Source organism: Chrysochloris asiatica, unplaced genomic scaffold, assembly GCF_000296735.1.
Source record: "Chrysochloris asiatica unplaced genomic scaffold, ChrAsi1.0 scaffold00190, whole genome shotgun sequence".
Classification (NCBI taxonomy): domain Eukaryota; kingdom Metazoa; phylum Chordata; class Mammalia; order Afrosoricida; family Chrysochloridae; genus Chrysochloris; species Chrysochloris asiatica.
Window position 1 is genome coordinate 2,131,926 of NW_006408708.1, and position 18,082 is coordinate 2,150,007.

At 39.0% G+C, this 18,082-nt stretch overlaps 1 protein-coding gene across 1 annotated transcript in view; it reads left to right on the forward strand.

Moving 5' to 3' along the window:
* The window catches only part of HHIP (hedgehog interacting protein), a 132,920-nt gene that overhangs the window by 89,452 nt on the left and 25,386 nt on the right, over positions 1 to 18,082 (forward strand). Inside the window, exons 5-10 of the mRNA XM_006872267.1 lie at positions 5,521 to 5,672; positions 6,219 to 6,392; positions 7,176 to 7,319; positions 11,575 to 11,696; positions 15,918 to 16,041; positions 17,014 to 17,144. Of these exons, the coding sequence (XP_006872329.1) occupies positions 5,521 to 5,672; positions 6,219 to 6,392; positions 7,176 to 7,319; positions 11,575 to 11,696; positions 15,918 to 16,041; positions 17,014 to 17,144 (847 nt within the window). The remainder of the gene's footprint in view (positions 1 to 5,520; positions 5,673 to 6,218; positions 6,393 to 7,175; positions 7,320 to 11,574; positions 11,697 to 15,917; positions 16,042 to 17,013; positions 17,145 to 18,082) is intronic.

Here is an 18,082-nt window from a genome sequence, read left to right on the forward strand (position 1 = left end):
AAAAGCCAAATCAGGAAAGACAGAGAAAAGGTTTTTTTTTTAAAAAAAAGGGCGGGGGGTGGGGGGAATTACTACCAGAAATACCAGTGTATTTTCAAAAGGATGGATTTTTTTGGAAGTAGATTGTCAGGACTGTCTTCAGAGTGGACTCAAACCTTCAATCTTTCCGTTAATAGGCAAGTATGTTAACTATTTGCAGGACCTAGGGAACCATTTGCATAAATCTATTTTGTTGTTAAGTACTGTGGAGTCGGTTTGGACTCATAGTGACCCTGAACAGGGTTTCCGAGACTGTAAATCTTTACAGGAGCAGAAAGCCTCATCTTTCTCCCACAGAACAGCTGGTAGTTTCGAACTGCCAACCTTGAGGTTAGCAGCCTGATTCATAACCACTATGCTACCAGAGCATGACTCTATTAGTAAGTAGGGGTTATATAATAGTTGGTTTTACATCCTGTTGTTGTTGTTGTTAAGTGCTGTCAAGTCAGTTTGACCCATAGCGACCTAGTGTAGGGTTTCCAAAGAGCAGCTGGTAAGCTTGAACCGCCAACCTGACTTTACAGTCCACAGTGCCTCACCAGGATTCTTATGTCCCAAAAACAGTGAAAATAAGAAAAATCAAAAGAATGAACGATAAAATGACACAAGGTGTTTAAAATCTTTTCCAAATTTAAGTATAGGAAAAAAATTGGTAAGTTCTAACATAAGAATTTTGTGAAAGGAAGGCTACCAAATTACTCCAAATATTTTTTAAAATTTCTTCGGTACAGCTGGTCACAATTTCTTTCCCTCTTGAAAGGAGGATATGCCAAGGAACCAAAGCAGGTAATCCCTCTCATAAGGTACTACAGGATCCTCGAGGGGATTGACTTCTCTTATGAGACTAAATCAGACTTCTGGAATTAGTGAAAACAGTGTTTCTTATAATATCCAAGAGTTTTGCCTCAATTAGTACTGAATGTTGTTATTGTTGTTAACTGCTGTCTAGTAACTTTTGACTTATAGCGACTGACATATGAGTTCATAGATCAAAGTGTCACGTGCCTCGATGTTATCAAATGGTCTCCTCCTCAATTCTTAAACCTTCTTCTTTCACTTTATTCTAATGACTGTTGCTCTCATTCAGTAGTAGGAGGAAACAGAACATATTGGTTAGGCCAGAACTTTCCTGAGGTATTCACTCCTGTGAACTTAAAAATTTCATTACTCTCCTCTTTAAGGGTGCTGATATTAGGAAGTGGCCTAGAATTATAACCATCAAGTCTTAATTGCTTAATTGCTTAGAAGCCTCCCATCCCAGGCCCCAAGATGTCTTTTTTTTTATAATCTCTGGAGTCTGTATGGGTGTTTTCATAGATGGCAAAGGGGCATTAAGGTTGCATATGGTGTTAAGATGGCTAAACAGCACACAGAGAGATTATCCTGGATTATTTGGCTAGGCTCAGTGTAACCACAAGGTCTTTATAAGTATAAGAGGGAGGCAGAGATGGTGAGTGTGATGCAGCTTGATGTGACAAAGACGTGATCCACCTTGCTGGCTCTGAAGATGGAGGAAGGAGACCATGAGCCAAAGAACGCAAAGAGAGACTGAAAACCTTAATGTTTGGTAGTGTTTCTGATAGTGTAGCTTCTAACTGACCGTGGTCCAAAGTTAAACTTCAATACCTAATCAGCATGCTTCTCAATATGTTGTTGTGTTAAATGTCATTGAGTCATCTCTGACTCAAAGCGACCCTATTCACAACCAATTAAACACTACCTACCTCTTCCTGCACCATCCTCACAATTGTTGCTATATTTGAGCTCAGTGTTGCAGCCACTGGGCAATCTATCTCGTTAAAGGTCTTCCTCTTTTTCTCAAACCCTTTACTTTACCAAGCTTGATATCCTTTTCCAGGGACTCATCCCTCCTGATAACATGTCCGGAGTTCCTGAGATGTATTCCAACTGTCCTTATTTATAAGGGAAATTCTGGTTATACTTCTTCCAAGACAGATTTATTTGTTCTTCTGGCAGTCCGTGATACTTTCAGTAGTCTTCTCCAACACTGTAATTCAAAGGTATCAATTATTCTATAGTCTTCTTTATTCATTTTCACATTTTCTTTACATAGATTTGTTATCCACACAGAAGGCTGTAGCCTTTGACATCTTCATTAGTAAGTGCTTCAAGTTCTCTTTGCATTGAGCAAGCAAGCTTACTCATCTGCCTATCTCAAGTTGTTAATGAGACTTCCAAGCCTGATACTTCATTAATCCAGATACTTCACATAATTCAGTTTCCTTTACTATTTGTTCAGCATACAGATTAAATAAATATGGTGAAAGGATACAATCCAGACTCATACCTTTCTTGATATTAAACCATGCAGTATCCCTTTGTTCTGTTTCAAGGACTGCCTCTTGGTCTCTGTAATGGTTCTCCCTGAGCATCATCAAGTGTTCTGGAATTCCCATTCTTTGCAGTGCTATACATAGCTTTTTATGATCACACAGTCAAATAACTTTGCCTAGTCAATAAAACACAAGTAAACATCTTTCCTGGTATTCTCTGCTTTAGGCCAAGATCCATTCAACATCAACAGTGATATCCCTCTTCTGAATCTGGCTTGAATTTCTGGCAGCTCCCTTCCTGTGTAGGCCTGCAACTATTTTTGAATTACCTTTAGAAAAATTTTCCTTGCATGTGATATTAATGGTATTGTTCGACAAATTCCGCGTTCTGTTGGATCTCCTTTCTTTGGAATGGGAACAAATGTGGATCTCTTCCAGTTGGTTGGGTAGGCAGATGCCCTCCAAATTTCTTGGCATATATTAGTGAGTGCTTCCAGTGCTGTGTAAATTTGTTGCATAAACATTTCAGTTGTTATTGCCTCAATTCCTGGAACCTTGTTTTTCTCCATATAGTCTTAGAAAAATAAATCAGACCTTGAGGATAAGTTTGCACTTAATAAGCAGATAATTATTTGCCAGTACCATACTTTAATTAAACAGGTAATGTATCTCTGAAGATTAATTCAAGCTAAATGTGGTCCATCAATATTTTAATCTCCTGACACTGCAGAAGTCTGTCCCTCCTTCCTAATCTCTGAACATTTAGGGGGCCGGTGGAACTGTATAATGTAAAAATATGGTCTCCCGAGATATCCTAGGATGTTTATAGAATACCTTTTTTCCATCAATATAGTTGTGTAAGTGACTATGTCTCCAAAATGCCTTAAGATAAATTAGTCATGTTTCTAAAACATCTCCAACACTATTTTGCACCTAGTTAATCAAGTGCAAATTCTATAACCCGAAACATTCAAAGTTACTGCCATTTTTAATTGCTTTTTAAAATGTATTTTCTTATTATGTCTTATTGATTTTCCACATATGACACTTTAGTAGATGCCCACACACCCCTGATTCTCTCATGTGATGGGTGAATCTGTAAAGTAAACAAGTGTCCTCTATCACTTGTGGATTTGTTTCAATCTCTTTTCCCATCTGTGTCTCCACAATGCATTCATTCTTCCTTCCTAATTCCTGAAAAGCAACCAGCACAGTTTTAAATTATGTTTCTATCCAACTCAAATTGTATTTCAGATGATTTGATTAAAAACGACAAAAGAACTACTTCCAACAAAAGCTTCTTATAGTGGAACACAAACATTTGTGAAGGGGACATGCCGACCTGCACTCACAACTTCAGAGAGGAATATATTCAGGAGAGGAATTAATCACAAACTAAATCCCACCCCTAGGCCTCTTCTTACAATTCGTCAAGGACTTTTAAATGTGCAGTGGCCTCTCTACAACCCAATCTTAGTTACACATTCCAGTATCTAACATCTCATAAGAAAGCCAAGAGATGTTTATTTAGTGAAGATATAAGAAGAAAAACTGCAAGTCAACTTGAAAATCAACATAATGATTATATATATTTTTAAAAACAGAGACCTTACTCATAGATGATAGTCAAAATCCTTTCATACTTTTTGTTCATTAAAATTGAGCATATTGTTATATGCAAAAGAAGTGATTGACTCTTCTTACCTTTGATGAATGATTTGGTATTTCTGGGATCTTTGCATCTTACTTTGTTACTTATACAATCTTTAAAGCACGCAAGTTTCCACTTTTGCCAGTAGATATCTGAAAACAGCTTTCTCAAGCCAGAAAAGTAATCAAGCAATGCTTATTAAAAGTGAATTCTTATGCCTAAAACTTTAGATTTTCAAATCCGCAGGAAAGATATTTAGAACAGCAACTACAAACAGATCTCTAGTAGCCCTTGCTGTTCAGAGAACAGCTCTTGAAAGTGCTTCCAGGATTGAGCAGCAGTCTATGAAGAAGTGGTAGTGTTAGGGATTTCTCAGAGGGATAACTTCTCTGCTCAAAGTTCTGTGCAGCCACAGGGGATGTGGTGATGTTTACTGAAATAACCTTTATTAGGTGAAACTCTAGCAGCAATTGCAGCTTTCACATTCTGTGTCATGTTTTCCACCTTTGTAGACAACTCATCAGACTACTCAGAAAGCATTCATTGATTTGCTAGAATCTGAAACGTTAAGCCTCTGATCCAGATAATTTTAGGTACTTTGATTTCATTATAGAAATTCCTAGACTACTTGTGGGATAAAACAAATGCTAAGGCCGTATTGAATTTCCTGAAACTGCAAGCTGAATTAGCAGAAAATAAAGATAAAATGCCTTTCTATTTAAGAACATGATGATGTTTTAATTGTTACAGCATTTGGCATGTCTAATGTATACACTTCTTGACATTTATATAATAACAAAAGAAAGTTGTTTGGGATTTTTTTTTTTTTTTTTTCTAGTGTCCCCTTTCCTCCCACCCCACACTTGTCCTGGTTTTTAGCTCTCCTCCTACTTCTCCATCCCTCTCAAAAAAATCCTGTGCAGGGAAGGCAGACATGTAGAAATACCTATTTCTCTGTAGCTAGGCCAAAGCTACTTATTACCTAGCTATGAGGAACACACCACCATTGTTGTGACAACTGATGTAGATGCCTTCAGGGTAAAACAAAGGTTTACACATTACACAAGCAATTTAACTGTTTTCTAAACATATTTCCAAGCAGTGGGAGTTGGCAGCCCACACTGTGTTTTAGGTTTGAGATCTTTGGATTAGAAGTGATTGCTGATTATGAACCTTTTTATTTGTCTTCTATGAACTACAAGCAACCTAGTAACCCAGGAAAGAATTCTCCATAGCACTTAAACTTGTCTTCCGAGCCTCCCAAGATTACACACACAAATCACTTGACAAAAGTGGTTTAAGAGTCTTGTGCATAGATAACCACATAAGACAATTGTCTTGTTCTAACCCTTAAAGAGTTCCACAAAGTGAAATGTTTTATAATCCTTTTTTGTGCAGTAGGCACAGAAGAAAAGAAAAGAGTTTGGGCAAAGATTATCCAGAAGAAAGAAAAGAGACTCTTTTGGGGTTCCAGTTGAAACACAATAAGGAACATAATTAACTTCACAATTCTTTGTGTTTTTCATTTGACTGCAGGGAGGAGATGAAAGAGGACTGCTAAGCCTTGCATTCCATCCCAATTACAAGAAAAATGGAAAGCTGTATGTGTCTTATACCACCAACCAAGAACGGTGGGCTATCGGGCCTCATGACCACATTCTTAGGGTTGTGGAATACACAGTATCCAGGTATCACTAATGCAGAGGCATAATTTTATTAGCCTTATTTTCTCTTCATCTCGGTATCACTTTTTTTATTTAGAGCCTAGGAATAATTAGCCGCAAGGTAGTAATAATAAAACTACAATCCTCACCTTGCTTGAAGCCCTGTATGTATCTTAACAGAAAAGAGAGGACACTGTGCTTAATTAACTTTCCACGTCCATGCTATTATCAAGTCTTACAAAATAATATACAGCAACACTTGTGAGAGCTGGAACTCAATGCGACTGCCTTGTTTTTCCAGTTCTCAGAAGTCGTTGGCTTTTGACAGGATGTAGCCCTGACACTTGCTTATTGCTAGTTTTAATGGAAAAGTATTTGCATTTTCCATCTCTGGCTTTCAGCTTTCTCAGCTTTGTTTTTTTTTTTCAGTTTTTATTAGCTCCACTTCAAGTATTTGTTTTGTTCTTTATGTATCAGATGTTTGCTTCACTATCTGTGCGTTATTTACTTTCTGGTGGACTCACTTTATATGTTTAGTAATCATGGCATTGTATCCTCCTCTCAATGTAGGAAAAATCCACATCAAGTTGACTTGAGAACAGCCAGAGTATTTCTTGAAGTTGCAGAACTACACCGAAAGCATCTGGGAGGACAACTGCTATTTGGCCCAGATGGCTTTTTGTACATCATTCTTGGAGATGGAATGATCACACTGGATGATATGGAAGAAATGGATGGGTTAAGGTAAAAGATGACAATCAATGGCCTCTTCAGGTTAGAATGTTGGCAGTACCAGGAGAAAAAGTCAGAGTCTGTGAGTTAGAAAGTGTCTTTGGCTTTTATCCCGTTGATAACTGCTTTCAGTGCCAAAAAGGAAGATGCATTTATAAAAATCTAAATTTTGTATTTATAAAATATAAATTTATAGATATGAAATATAGGTGTTATCTTTATAAAATATATATATTTGATTGTAAATTACACATTTTAAATGTGTGGAATGTGAACTTTTTATTTACAAAATGAACATAAGGTCAAGAATATGCAGGTGTGACATTTTTTTTGAAGTCACAGTTCAGAGACGTCAGAAAGGAGTCGCTGTTGTGAGGGAGTCTCTGAGCTTTGGGGCTCCTCCACACACATCAGTGCTGAGAAGCAGTAGTCCCTTGTGCTTCTGAGCAGCAACTGCTTCTCAGTGGCCAGGTGCATCCTAGCTCGAGACACTGCATAACAGATAACATATCCTTTGAAGCTTCTTGAGGGATGCAAAAAAAAAAAAAAGGCAATGTACCATTCATTGATCCTGTGGTCCTCAGCCACCATAGGGCCATGTCTTGGTGCTGTCACTAGTTTGGAACCTACTGCACTTGGTTTCCTTTCCCACCATACTGACTTTGGAACATTAATAATTTTGTCCCCAACAAGTGAATGATTCTTGTATACATGGGATAATCTTACTGGATTTAGTTTGATTGATATGCAAAACAGAGACAAAAGCACTGATGTAGTGGTCCTCCAATCTCCCAGTGACTTCACAGGTTCAGTACTACGACTGGATGTGGACACAGACATGTGCAATGTGCCTTATTCTATACCAAGGAGCAACCCGCACTTCAATAGCACCAACCAGCCCCCGGAAGTGTTTGCCCATGGGCTCCACGATCCAGGCAGGTGAGAAGCTTTAAAGTCAGACAAGGATTTGAGAACTAGGAAAAGAGAGAGGGTCTCTGGACCACTGAGCAGGCAAAAATGGAATTCAAGTGCTTCTAGAATCACACCAACTATTATCTAACAAGTGTTTAGCACCCTGTCATTAGAGTGTGAACCCGATTAAAAAGGTAAACTGAACAACCAAAAGGACAAATCCATGGAGAAAAATTATTCTTAAAGTTGTGTTGGGTGATTATTGGATAATGGAGACAATGGTGGTTATGTGGTAGGATTCTCATCCCCATGCAGAAGACCTAGGTTTGATTCCTGGCCAACGCATCTCATGTTTGGCCAACACTCATCTGTCCATAGAGGTTTGCTTGAGTGTTGTGATACTCAACAGGTTTCAGCAAAGCTTCCAAACTAAGGTGAACTTGAAAATCAGTCCTCGTGATCTACATCTGAAAATCAGGCAAGGAACATGCTAGGGATTATGATGATCTGATCATCAGTCGATCATGGAGATGGCAATCTTTTGTTCAGCTGTGCATGATCCCTATGACTTGAGGTCAGCCTGTTGACAGCTAACAACTGTTTTGTTAGATGAGTATGATGAATAAGACTTCAAGCTAACCAAGTTAGAAATGATAAACCTTTTGATTTGTTTTCTAAAATTCCTCTTAAGATTAATTTCCATGCATTCTATATGAGAATAGTAGTAATAGCTATGTTGCAAGGATGTGGTAATATTTAAATAAAAATATATAGATAAAGCCGGAAGTATAGTGTCTGGCACCAGGTAGTTATAAAGTCAATTTTATTTCTTATCCGTAGATGCAGGATCAAGTTTGCCAAGGAGTTGGACTAAATGTTAAAAATGTTTTCCTTAAAAAATGTATAAACACTAAAGGAATTTTTATTGACTGTTTGCTGCACTAGGAGTCCTGGTGGTACTGTATAATAAGCACTGGACTGCTAACCACAAGTTTGATGGTTCAAAACTAGCAGTGACTCCAGGGGAGAAAGATGAGGCTTTCTGCTCCTGTAAAGATTTTCAGACTCAGAAACTCTATATAGGGTCTCTATGAGTCAGAATCAGTTGGATGGTAGTGGTTTGGTATACCTGCTAGAATATAATTGACCATAAAAAAAGAAAAGCTCAGAAGTATGTAAAGTAAGAAATTGTGGGTACTTTTACAAAATACAGTGAAGCACAATATAGAAATTCAGTGAGGAATGCTGCCTCCTATAAGGAGCATCTGGCCACATTCATTCATTTACTAGCTAAGTTATTATGCTATTTAATGTTTATTGAGTGTTCACTATGTGCAAGGTGAGTATTTCTCAAATTTTTTTTTTTCACTTTTATAATCCCTCATGCCCTTCATCTCTCCTCCATCAAAGTCCAAATCTACAGTTCATTTCCTCTTTGGCATCTCAGCCTATCTTAAAATCTGTGCGACAGGGAATACTTAAGGTGGATTCAGGATATGGAGGAAACTGTCACATTCCATTCGTACAGCTCAGAACTCACAGATACCACCACAAAGCTGCACTTTGAAGTTTAGCAGCCTAAGTTACCACATCCCCACTGTGGGGCTTTCGTACAAACTTCCTAGGGGTCTGCCAAAACAGAAAGTTCAGTGGATGCTTTACAGACTGTACGGGTGGCGGATGCCTGCGTCATGAAGTCGTACTTACTCTGGAGGCACAGGGCGGAAGCAAAAGTGGTTGTCAGTCCACCTCCCTCCAAGAGTATTATAAGCAGAGGAAGATTTAGTAAAGCAGAAAGAAAACTAAAAAAAAATATTGGTTAAAAGTAACCCTAACTTTTATGAAGCACCTTGATAACAGGTACTAGATAAAATATCCTGTACACGTTCTCTCATTTATGTTCCTCAGCCGCACTGAGGTAGTTGATATTGGACCCCTTTTTGTATAAGAAACGTCAGGTTACATGGATCAAGTAGCTCTCAGTGGAGATGGTATTCAACCAGAGCTAGCGCTCATGGCCCCCAGCAGCAGCATTTCTGGGAGAGCTGGCCTGTTTCTGTTGCAGGAAACAGATCAAACTCCTTTAGCCAAAAGGAGTTTCCTTTAGCTAAAAGGAAGGTAATACAACAGATAGGTTCTTACCCTACCTTGGATTTAATTCCACCTTAAGTCACAACATGTCTGTACCAGGATCCCTGCCAGGCATTGTCTTCTGTGAATCATTGAATTAAAGAAAACAATAAAATGACTGTTGCCACTGAACCAAGGAACCCATCCTCAGCAGGTCAGGCTTATAGTTTCCCATCATAAATGGGATAATTTTGAACCAGTAGTTTTTGTTTCATTGGGTTTTATCTAAATAACGTCTACATATGCCTGTTAGGTACCTTGAGACTCAGGACCTACTTTAAAAAAATATATCTAAAAATGTATTTAATAGTTCTAGTGGTTTATTATGGCTTGAGTTTTAAATAACATATTTTGTTAGCCTAAAATAGTGATTCTCCACAGGGTGATTTTGCCCCCAGGGGACACATGGCAATGTACGGAATCCCCTTTGGTTGTCTCCATTGGGGAAGGGTATTAATGGCATTATTTGGAAGTCAGGGATGCTGCTAAACATTCAAACTCCTAAAACAAGGAATTATTCAGTTTAAAGTGTCATTGCTACATGCTTAACTGCTAACTAAAGGGTTGGTGGTTCAAACCCACCATCTACCCTCTGGAGGAAGATATGGCAATATGTTTTCCTCAAAGATTACAGTCTTGGAAACCCAATGGGACAGTTCCACTCTATCATATAGGGTCTCTAAGAGTTTTAATCAACAGTAGTGAGGATTTGGGTTTTGGTTAAACAGTCAGTGGGAGACCTGGTGACACAGCGGTTAAGCACTCAACTGCTAACTGTGAAGTTGATAGTTCAAACTCACCAGCCACTCCGTGGGATAGAAGACCTGTCAATATGCTTCCATAAAGATTGTTGTTGTTGTTGTGTGATTTGGAGTTAATGCTATTTCATAGCAAACCTGTATAGGGTTTCCAAAGAGCAGCGGGTAATTTTGAACTGCCAGCTTTGCGGTTCAAACCGATCTTTCAATCTAGTGCTTACCCTATGGCGCCACACCAGGACTCTCATAAAGACTTGTTGTTGTTGTTGTGTGTGCGGTGAAGTCAGTTCCAACTCAACTCATAGTGACTCTGTGTAGGTTTTCCAAGGAGCAGCTGATGAGTTTGAACTGACAACCTTGTGGCTCAAACTGACCTGTGGTGCAACCCTTTAACCCACAGCACCCCACCAGCCAAGAAAATCCTGTGGGGCATTTCTACTGTCACAGGGGTTCACTGTAAGTCAAAATCAACTCAGTCAGACAGAACAACAAAGCATCAATAATGTTGAGATGAAAAAAATCAAGCCTATTTTTCATATTTGTAAAAGCTTCAAACATGGTATTTTTTGCTCTTATTCTTTCCCCAACCCAAACCCCTCATACCCATTGCCTCTTTCTCATTAACTTCAACATTCAGTTACTATTGAGTGCCTATTCCTAGATTTGAACTAGGACAATACAGTAATAAGAAGTTGGATGCAATCCCTACCCTCATGGAGTTTAAGTTAGTGGCTCCCAGATGAGGGGTAGAGATAAAGGATGTAAACCAGTGTAAAAGAACCTCAGTAGTTGTGGTGACAGCTTTATTTTATTCCCTGAATGGAATGCATGCTTTCCTTTGTTAGTACAGCCACTCCATGTATGAAACACAAAACCAATATTATATTGTGTATTGCAGATGTGAGTTGGTGATGACACTGATTCTTATACAAATACTTTACCAGTGGATTATGTGATAGTCCTTAACAGCATACTAGCAAATGTTTAAGTCAGAATGCACATTCATAGTGGAGGGAAATACCAAGAGAAGTTAAGAAATAGCCTTAAGAGATCATTACATTTCAGCAAAGGAAACATACATCTGTATGTTTTCTTTCAGTGCTTTCTGGAGGACCCAAACTGAATAGCTTTTAGGATCCTTGTTGTTGTTGTTGTTAAGTGTCGTCAGCCCATAGCGACCCTGCATAGAGTTTCTGAGGATCATCTGGTGAGCTTGAACCACCAACCTAGCAGTTCAAACGGCTTTGCAGTCTGGCGCATTAACCCACAGTGCCACACCAGGACTTACCACCCTACAAAGGGTTCCTGTATCAGAAATCTCCATTCTGAGCTTGGAGGGTACCCTGTTAGGGAATTTTTCTTTTTTTCTTAAGACACCTTCTTTTGTTCTGCAGATGTGCAGTGGATCGTCATCCTACAGATATAAATATCAATTTAACAATACTTTGTTCAGACTCCAATGGGAAGAACAGATCATCAGCCAGAATCCTACAGATCTTAAAAGGGAAAGATTATGGTAAGTAGAGCTAATTTGATTATTTTGCTTTACTTTGAGTTTTGTTTTATAGTAGTACATTAATTGAAGAGGGAAAGGTTTTCTGCAAACAGAGCATCTGGGGAAGCATAAAAACACTGACCCAACAGTGAGAAGGAAGTACTTTGCTCACTTTTTAAAGGTCTGATTACTCTTCTTGTTGTTGTTAAGTGCTGTCAAGTTGGTCCCAACTCATAACGACCCTGTATAGGGTTCCTGGGGAGCACCTGGTGAGCTTGAACCACTGACCTTGCAATTCAAATGGCTTTGCAGTCTGGCACGTTAACCCACAGCGCCACACCAGGACTCCGTAGGATCCTTGCCACCGTGTTGTTGTTGTTACTGTTAGGTGCCATCAAGTTGGTACCAACACATAGCGACCTTATGCACAGCAGAACGAAACGCTGCCCGATCCTGGGCCAACCTCACTATTGTTGCCACGCTTGAGCCCCTTGATGCTGCCATTTTGCCAGTCCATCTCGATGGGGGTCTTCCTCTTTTTCTCTGACCCTCCACCTTACCAAACATGATATCCTTCTCCAGCGACTGCTCCCTCCTGACAATATGTCTGAAGTATGGCCTCCAGGGAGCACTCTGGCTGCACTTCTTCCAACACAAATCTGTTGGTTCTTTTGGCAGCCCATGGCACTTTCAATATACCTCTCCAACACCATAACTCAAAAGCAATTCTTCTATGGTCTTCCTTATTCACTGTCCAGCTTTTGTATATTACCACCCTTTTTGTTGTTATGTGCCGTGGAGTTGGTTCCAACTCATAGCGACCCTGTGCAGGGTTTCCAAGGCTGTAAATCTTTATGGAAGCAGAAAGCCTCATCTTTCTCCTGCGGAACAGCTGGTAGTTTTGAACTGCTGACCTTAAGGTTCGCAGCCCGATTCATCAGCACTACGCTACCAGAGAAGCCCTAAAATTTCCACTCTTACAAGCCTTAAATGTTCCAGCTAGTCAATGACCTTTCCTATTGTTTGAATAGGAACCATGGTAGTGTAATGGTTAAGTACTCAGCTGTTAACTCAATGGTTGGTCGTTCAAACCCGTCATCCTCTTGAGGGAGACAGATATTACAATCTGTCTTTGTAAAGATTTACAGCCTTGGAAACCCTATGATGCAGTTCTACTGTGTCTTTAGGGTCACGATGACTCAAAACCAGTCTGATGGCAATTGATTTGGCTTTGGTTTAGTTTATGGATCTAATAAGGAGGACTGAATGGTGACCTGTCCCCAAACTGTAATGGACTTCAAAAAATTATACTTTGCTTACATGAGAGTCAATATTAATGGATTGTGGAGAGTCCCCATGTGGTGCTGTAGGATAAGCACAGGACGGCTAACTGCAAACTCAGCAATTCAAACCCACTAGTCACTCCTTGGAAACCCTATACAGGGTGGCTATGAGTCGGAACCGACTTGGTGGCACTCAACAAAAACAGCATTTAATAAAAGGGAAGACCTATCCAAATATCTTATACAGAGAAAGAACAAAAGTGTTAAAGGTAAGATAATTTTCAATACCCTACTTGCAATTCTCAGCAACTAAGAAAAAAATAAGTGTTTTAAACAAGAATGGAATTTATAAAAAGGCATTTTTTTTATAGAGGACACAAAGAAATATAGTCATAAAAAGATGCTGTTTACCCAAGTCATGGAAATGAGGAAACATTATTTTTAATAAGTTTATTACTAGGAGATATAGAGATACATGTTGCTGTAAAATAAGCACTGGACTGCTAATCACAAGATCAGTGGTTCAAACATGCCAGCTGTTCCTCAGAAATCTACGAGGGTTGCTCTGAGTCAGAAGTAATTCTACAGCACTTAACAACAACAAATGAATATAAAGTTGAATGATAATGAAGTCAAAAGCACTTCACTTGATGTTTTTCAATGCCTTAGTATTTATTCTTTTTGAAGGAAGCATTGTAGTCAATGGAGTCCTGGTGTGGTGCTGTGGGTTTGAACCGCAAAGGTTGAAAGTTGCTTTGAACCGCAAGGTTGAAGGTTCAAGCTCACCAGCCACTCCTTAGAAACCCTATACAGGGTCGCTATGGGTCGGAGCCGACTAGGCAGCACTTAACAAAAACAACAACAATGTAGTCGATACTATTAGTGGACTGCTAGTAACAAGCTTGGAGTCCTGGTGTGGCACTGCAGGATAATGCACTGGAATGCAAGGTAAGTTTGAACCGTGAGGTCAGCGGTTCAAACTCACCAGTTGCTCCTCAGAAATACTATAAAAGATCTCTATGAGTCGGAACCGACTTGATAGCACTTAACAACAACAGTCATTTTTTAAAATGTTGGTGGTTTAACAACCAGACACCCCGTGGAAATCCAATACAGGATCATTATGAGTCAGAACTGATTCGATAGCACATTCCAGTAACAACAACAACATCCGTATGGTTCAAGGAACCTGGTAGTATACTGAGTTATGATTTGAGCTGATAACTAAAAGGTCAGCAGTTCCAATCCACCAGTAGCTCCACAGGTGAAATATGAGGCTTTTTGCTCCTGTAAAGATTTGCAGCTTCAGAAACTCAGTTCAGAGTTGCTATGAATCAGAACCAAGTCCACCACACACAACCACCATCACCACCACATTATGGTTCAGGAAACCTGGTGGATAAATTTTTATTAATAGAGTGTTATAGAGTGCTTCTCCTATTTATTCATTCACAACGGGTAATTATTTAGCACCAGGAACGAGGCAACTGAGTTAGTACATATGATATCCAGTTATTTCATTTTTTTTCAGGTATTTGTGTGTGTGTATGATCATGTAACGAGTCACTAGTTCAGTGGAATTTTGGCTATATCTATAGATGAATGAAATTTAATCATATTAATTGAAGTGCAGCTGAAATTCATTACACTATTGATAACCTTACATTTATGTCTAACAAACCTGTCCACTGTGCTTACAACGTGCCAGGTCCTGTAATACTTTCTAAACTGTACTCATTTCATTCCCAGAACAACTCTATGTGATAGGAGCACTTACTAGTCACATTGAACAGATAAGGAAACGGAGGCACAGAAAGTGACACACAGCAGAAAGTGGCAGAGTTGAGATTTGAACCCAAGCAATCTGACTCCAGACTGTGCCACCTAAATCATTTAATTCGTTGTCTCTGAGTGTACTATCTTATCTTTTCTACTGTTTAGTAGTATCATACTCACCATAATCACACGAAGGGGGGACTTTTAAGTGACCCCTTTTTCCATAAAAGCTTTTGTCTAAAATGCTGCCTGTTGATAGTGACTTTGGTATTACATATGTAAGAAGCAATTTTCAGATTAATTTATAACTGACGTCAGATCATTTCCACTGCAATTAGCATACATATATTCAAGTATATGATGACATGCATGGAAATATTGAGATACATAACTATACACATGTAGCTCAGAGGGAATTATTGGAGTAGACTTTATTAAGCCTTTATAATCAAAACTATTAAAATATTGGAAGGCAAGTTGATTCTCAACTAAGTGATAATATTTGGGAATACACAATAAATGGGATTTTAAAGATATTTTATGTACTATGCTTTTATTTTTATTAAAGTGTGAACTTTTAAACATTTTACATAACTTAAGAGAAGACGGTCTGACCTCAAGGTCAGCAGCTCGAAATTACCAGCCATTCTGTGAGAGAGAGATGAGGCTCTATGCTCCTGTAAAGATGAACAGCCTCAGAAACCCTCTACAGGGTCACTATGAGTCAGAACTGACTCCACGCCACCACCATATAACTTGAGAGAATTCTGACTTGATTTACTAAATATACGCACAAGCATTTCTGAAAAACAAAAAAGCCAATATTAGAAAAACAATATGTTCTTTAAAAGTATTTTGTTTCTTAAGTAAATAACCAGGATCTTCAAATATTAAAATTCTAATTTAATTTCATTGAAAATTTGCTATGTCTTGGAAACTACAGTAACCACAAGTGTTTGCAAAGAATTCTCATTGCATTAAACTTTACTTCTGATACTATTTAAGGAAAGTAGGAAGTTATTCTCACTAAATATCTTTAGTAACATTCTACCTCCTATACCATGGAATGCATTGTAGAGTTAAATAAATGAATTAATAACCATAATATTTGTTCATTGGTCTGTACTTTTACTGTATGAAAATATGTTTCCTTTGATCTAATGCTGTATTTGTTTCTCTTTAGAAAGTGAGCCATCACTTTTAGAATTCAAGCCATTCAGTAATGGTCCTTTGGTTGGTGGATTTGTTTACCGAGGTTGTCAGTCTGAAAGACTGTATGGAAGCTATGTATTTGGAGACCGTAATGGGTATGTGCCTGATATCAGTTTGATATACCACATAACATATCCACTGATTCATATGCCAAATTGATATGAAATATTCAATTGACTGTCTCCCTTTGGAATCATGTCTAGGACACACATAAATAATTTTATTTTTAGTCTACTATGTAATATGGTGGTTTATTTGAAGAACTCCCAAAGAGATGCTTTTTAAAAAAAGATTCACAAAATGGGCAGAAAAGTCTTTTTTTTTTTTAAGGGCAGAAAAGTCTTCAGATGAATTTTTCATAATATTTAGGTTTACCTCCTCAACTCTTAAACATAAACTTATTGGATAATGAGTAATTTGAAAACTACTACTGTATTGTAAGTTGACTAAATATTTTCAAAAATTCATCGTGGAAGGCTAGGGATTTTTCCTTTTTGCCAGATTTCCAGGACATTGGGCAATAAAACTGAAATTATCTCTATAGGTAGAAATACTACAAAAATAAATTTTAACCTACATTTTAGCAGTCACATTGATTATAGGTAGATGATTATAGGAAAATCTGTGTTGAGGCCCAAATGAGAATCTTGTTTCCCAAGTTGCTGGCATTCAGGCATATTGCACAGCTGATATGCTTGGTTGCTAACAAGAATTGGAAAGTGTACTGACCCCATGCTCTTCCCCCTGCCCCTCTCTCTGATTAATAGCACAGCATGGAGTCTAGTCCTGGAGAGGAAGTATCATTCTCTGGACGAAGGGGAGGGCTTTTCTCATACTCAGGTACTTTTAGTGCCCCCCTCCAAACACAGTATTATCTTTACGTACTTTCTTCCCATCTGGAAATTTCACACACATTATGGGCTATTTTATTTTCCCCGCTAGAAGCCAGGTCTGTGGCACAACAGTGATTAAATGTGAATTTTATTTCAAAGATTTTATTGTGGTTTTTTTTTTTTTTAAGCAAAAGCGTGTTTTCATTGTAGGTTCATGGTATGTTTTCATTGTAGGAATTTCTTAACTCTCCAGCAAAGTCCAGTAACCAAGCAATGGCAAGAAAAACCCCTCTGTCTTGGCAACAGTGGTTCCTGTAGAGGCTACTTTTCAGGTCACGTCTTGGGATTTGGAGAGGATGAATTAGGTATTGCACAAACTAGACCTATTCCTCATTTATCAACTATCTCATTATCTGACATTTCACATTTATGACAACTTTGAAAAACTTCTGAGGCAGTGCCTTCGATGGTCAGGCCCCTTGTGGTATACTGCTAATGGTATACCAGAGGCCCCAGCAATGACTCGAGGGCTATACGAGGGATGACAACCAACTTGCCTCTGGATACCTTCTCCTATTCATCCAGATGTTGTGGTCCAGCCACAGAGGGCATAAAGCAACTGTGGGATGAAAGAAAGCTGTAGGTGGGCAAGATGAGGCCAGGTAAAGGCCCAAAGCTGCCAGGGAGGTCAGTAGGGGAATGCAGAAAGGGGAACAAAGAGAAGGGGCCCAAGTGGGGCTGCAGAACTAAGGTGGGTAGAGGATAATCAAGATTCCCTCCCAGGACAGGTGATGGGGGTAGCAGATGGAGGATGAGCAGGGACCCCACCCTAGATGGGCTCCAGAAGGTGGCAGGCAACATCTGACTATTAGCACTACCATCCCCAACCCCTGTGGGCTCCATGGTGGTGAGGGTGGGCCCACTGCACCATGCACATCTTGAGATGCTCCAAGGCCACCCAGCGAGTGGTGAGCCACTAGGGATAAGGAGGAGGTCACAGAAGGCAGAAAACAAGACCCACCCCCTGACTTTCACATAATGCTGATTTCACGTAACGACCCATGTGAATAAGTGGGTAAGGGGTCTATTTCTGTTAAGATCCAGTCTCACTCTCTTGTACAAGAGACTTGTCTCTGCTAGTATGACAACCTCTTCCTCCATTTTTTTGAAAATTTACTCTTACAGCAAAGATTGTTCAGTTACGTTTTCTCTTATAATATTTCTCACTAGGGAGGAAGAAGGGGTCTTTAGATCTTACTTGCATTCCAGAAATATAAAAGTTACAAAGCAGATTAATATGTGG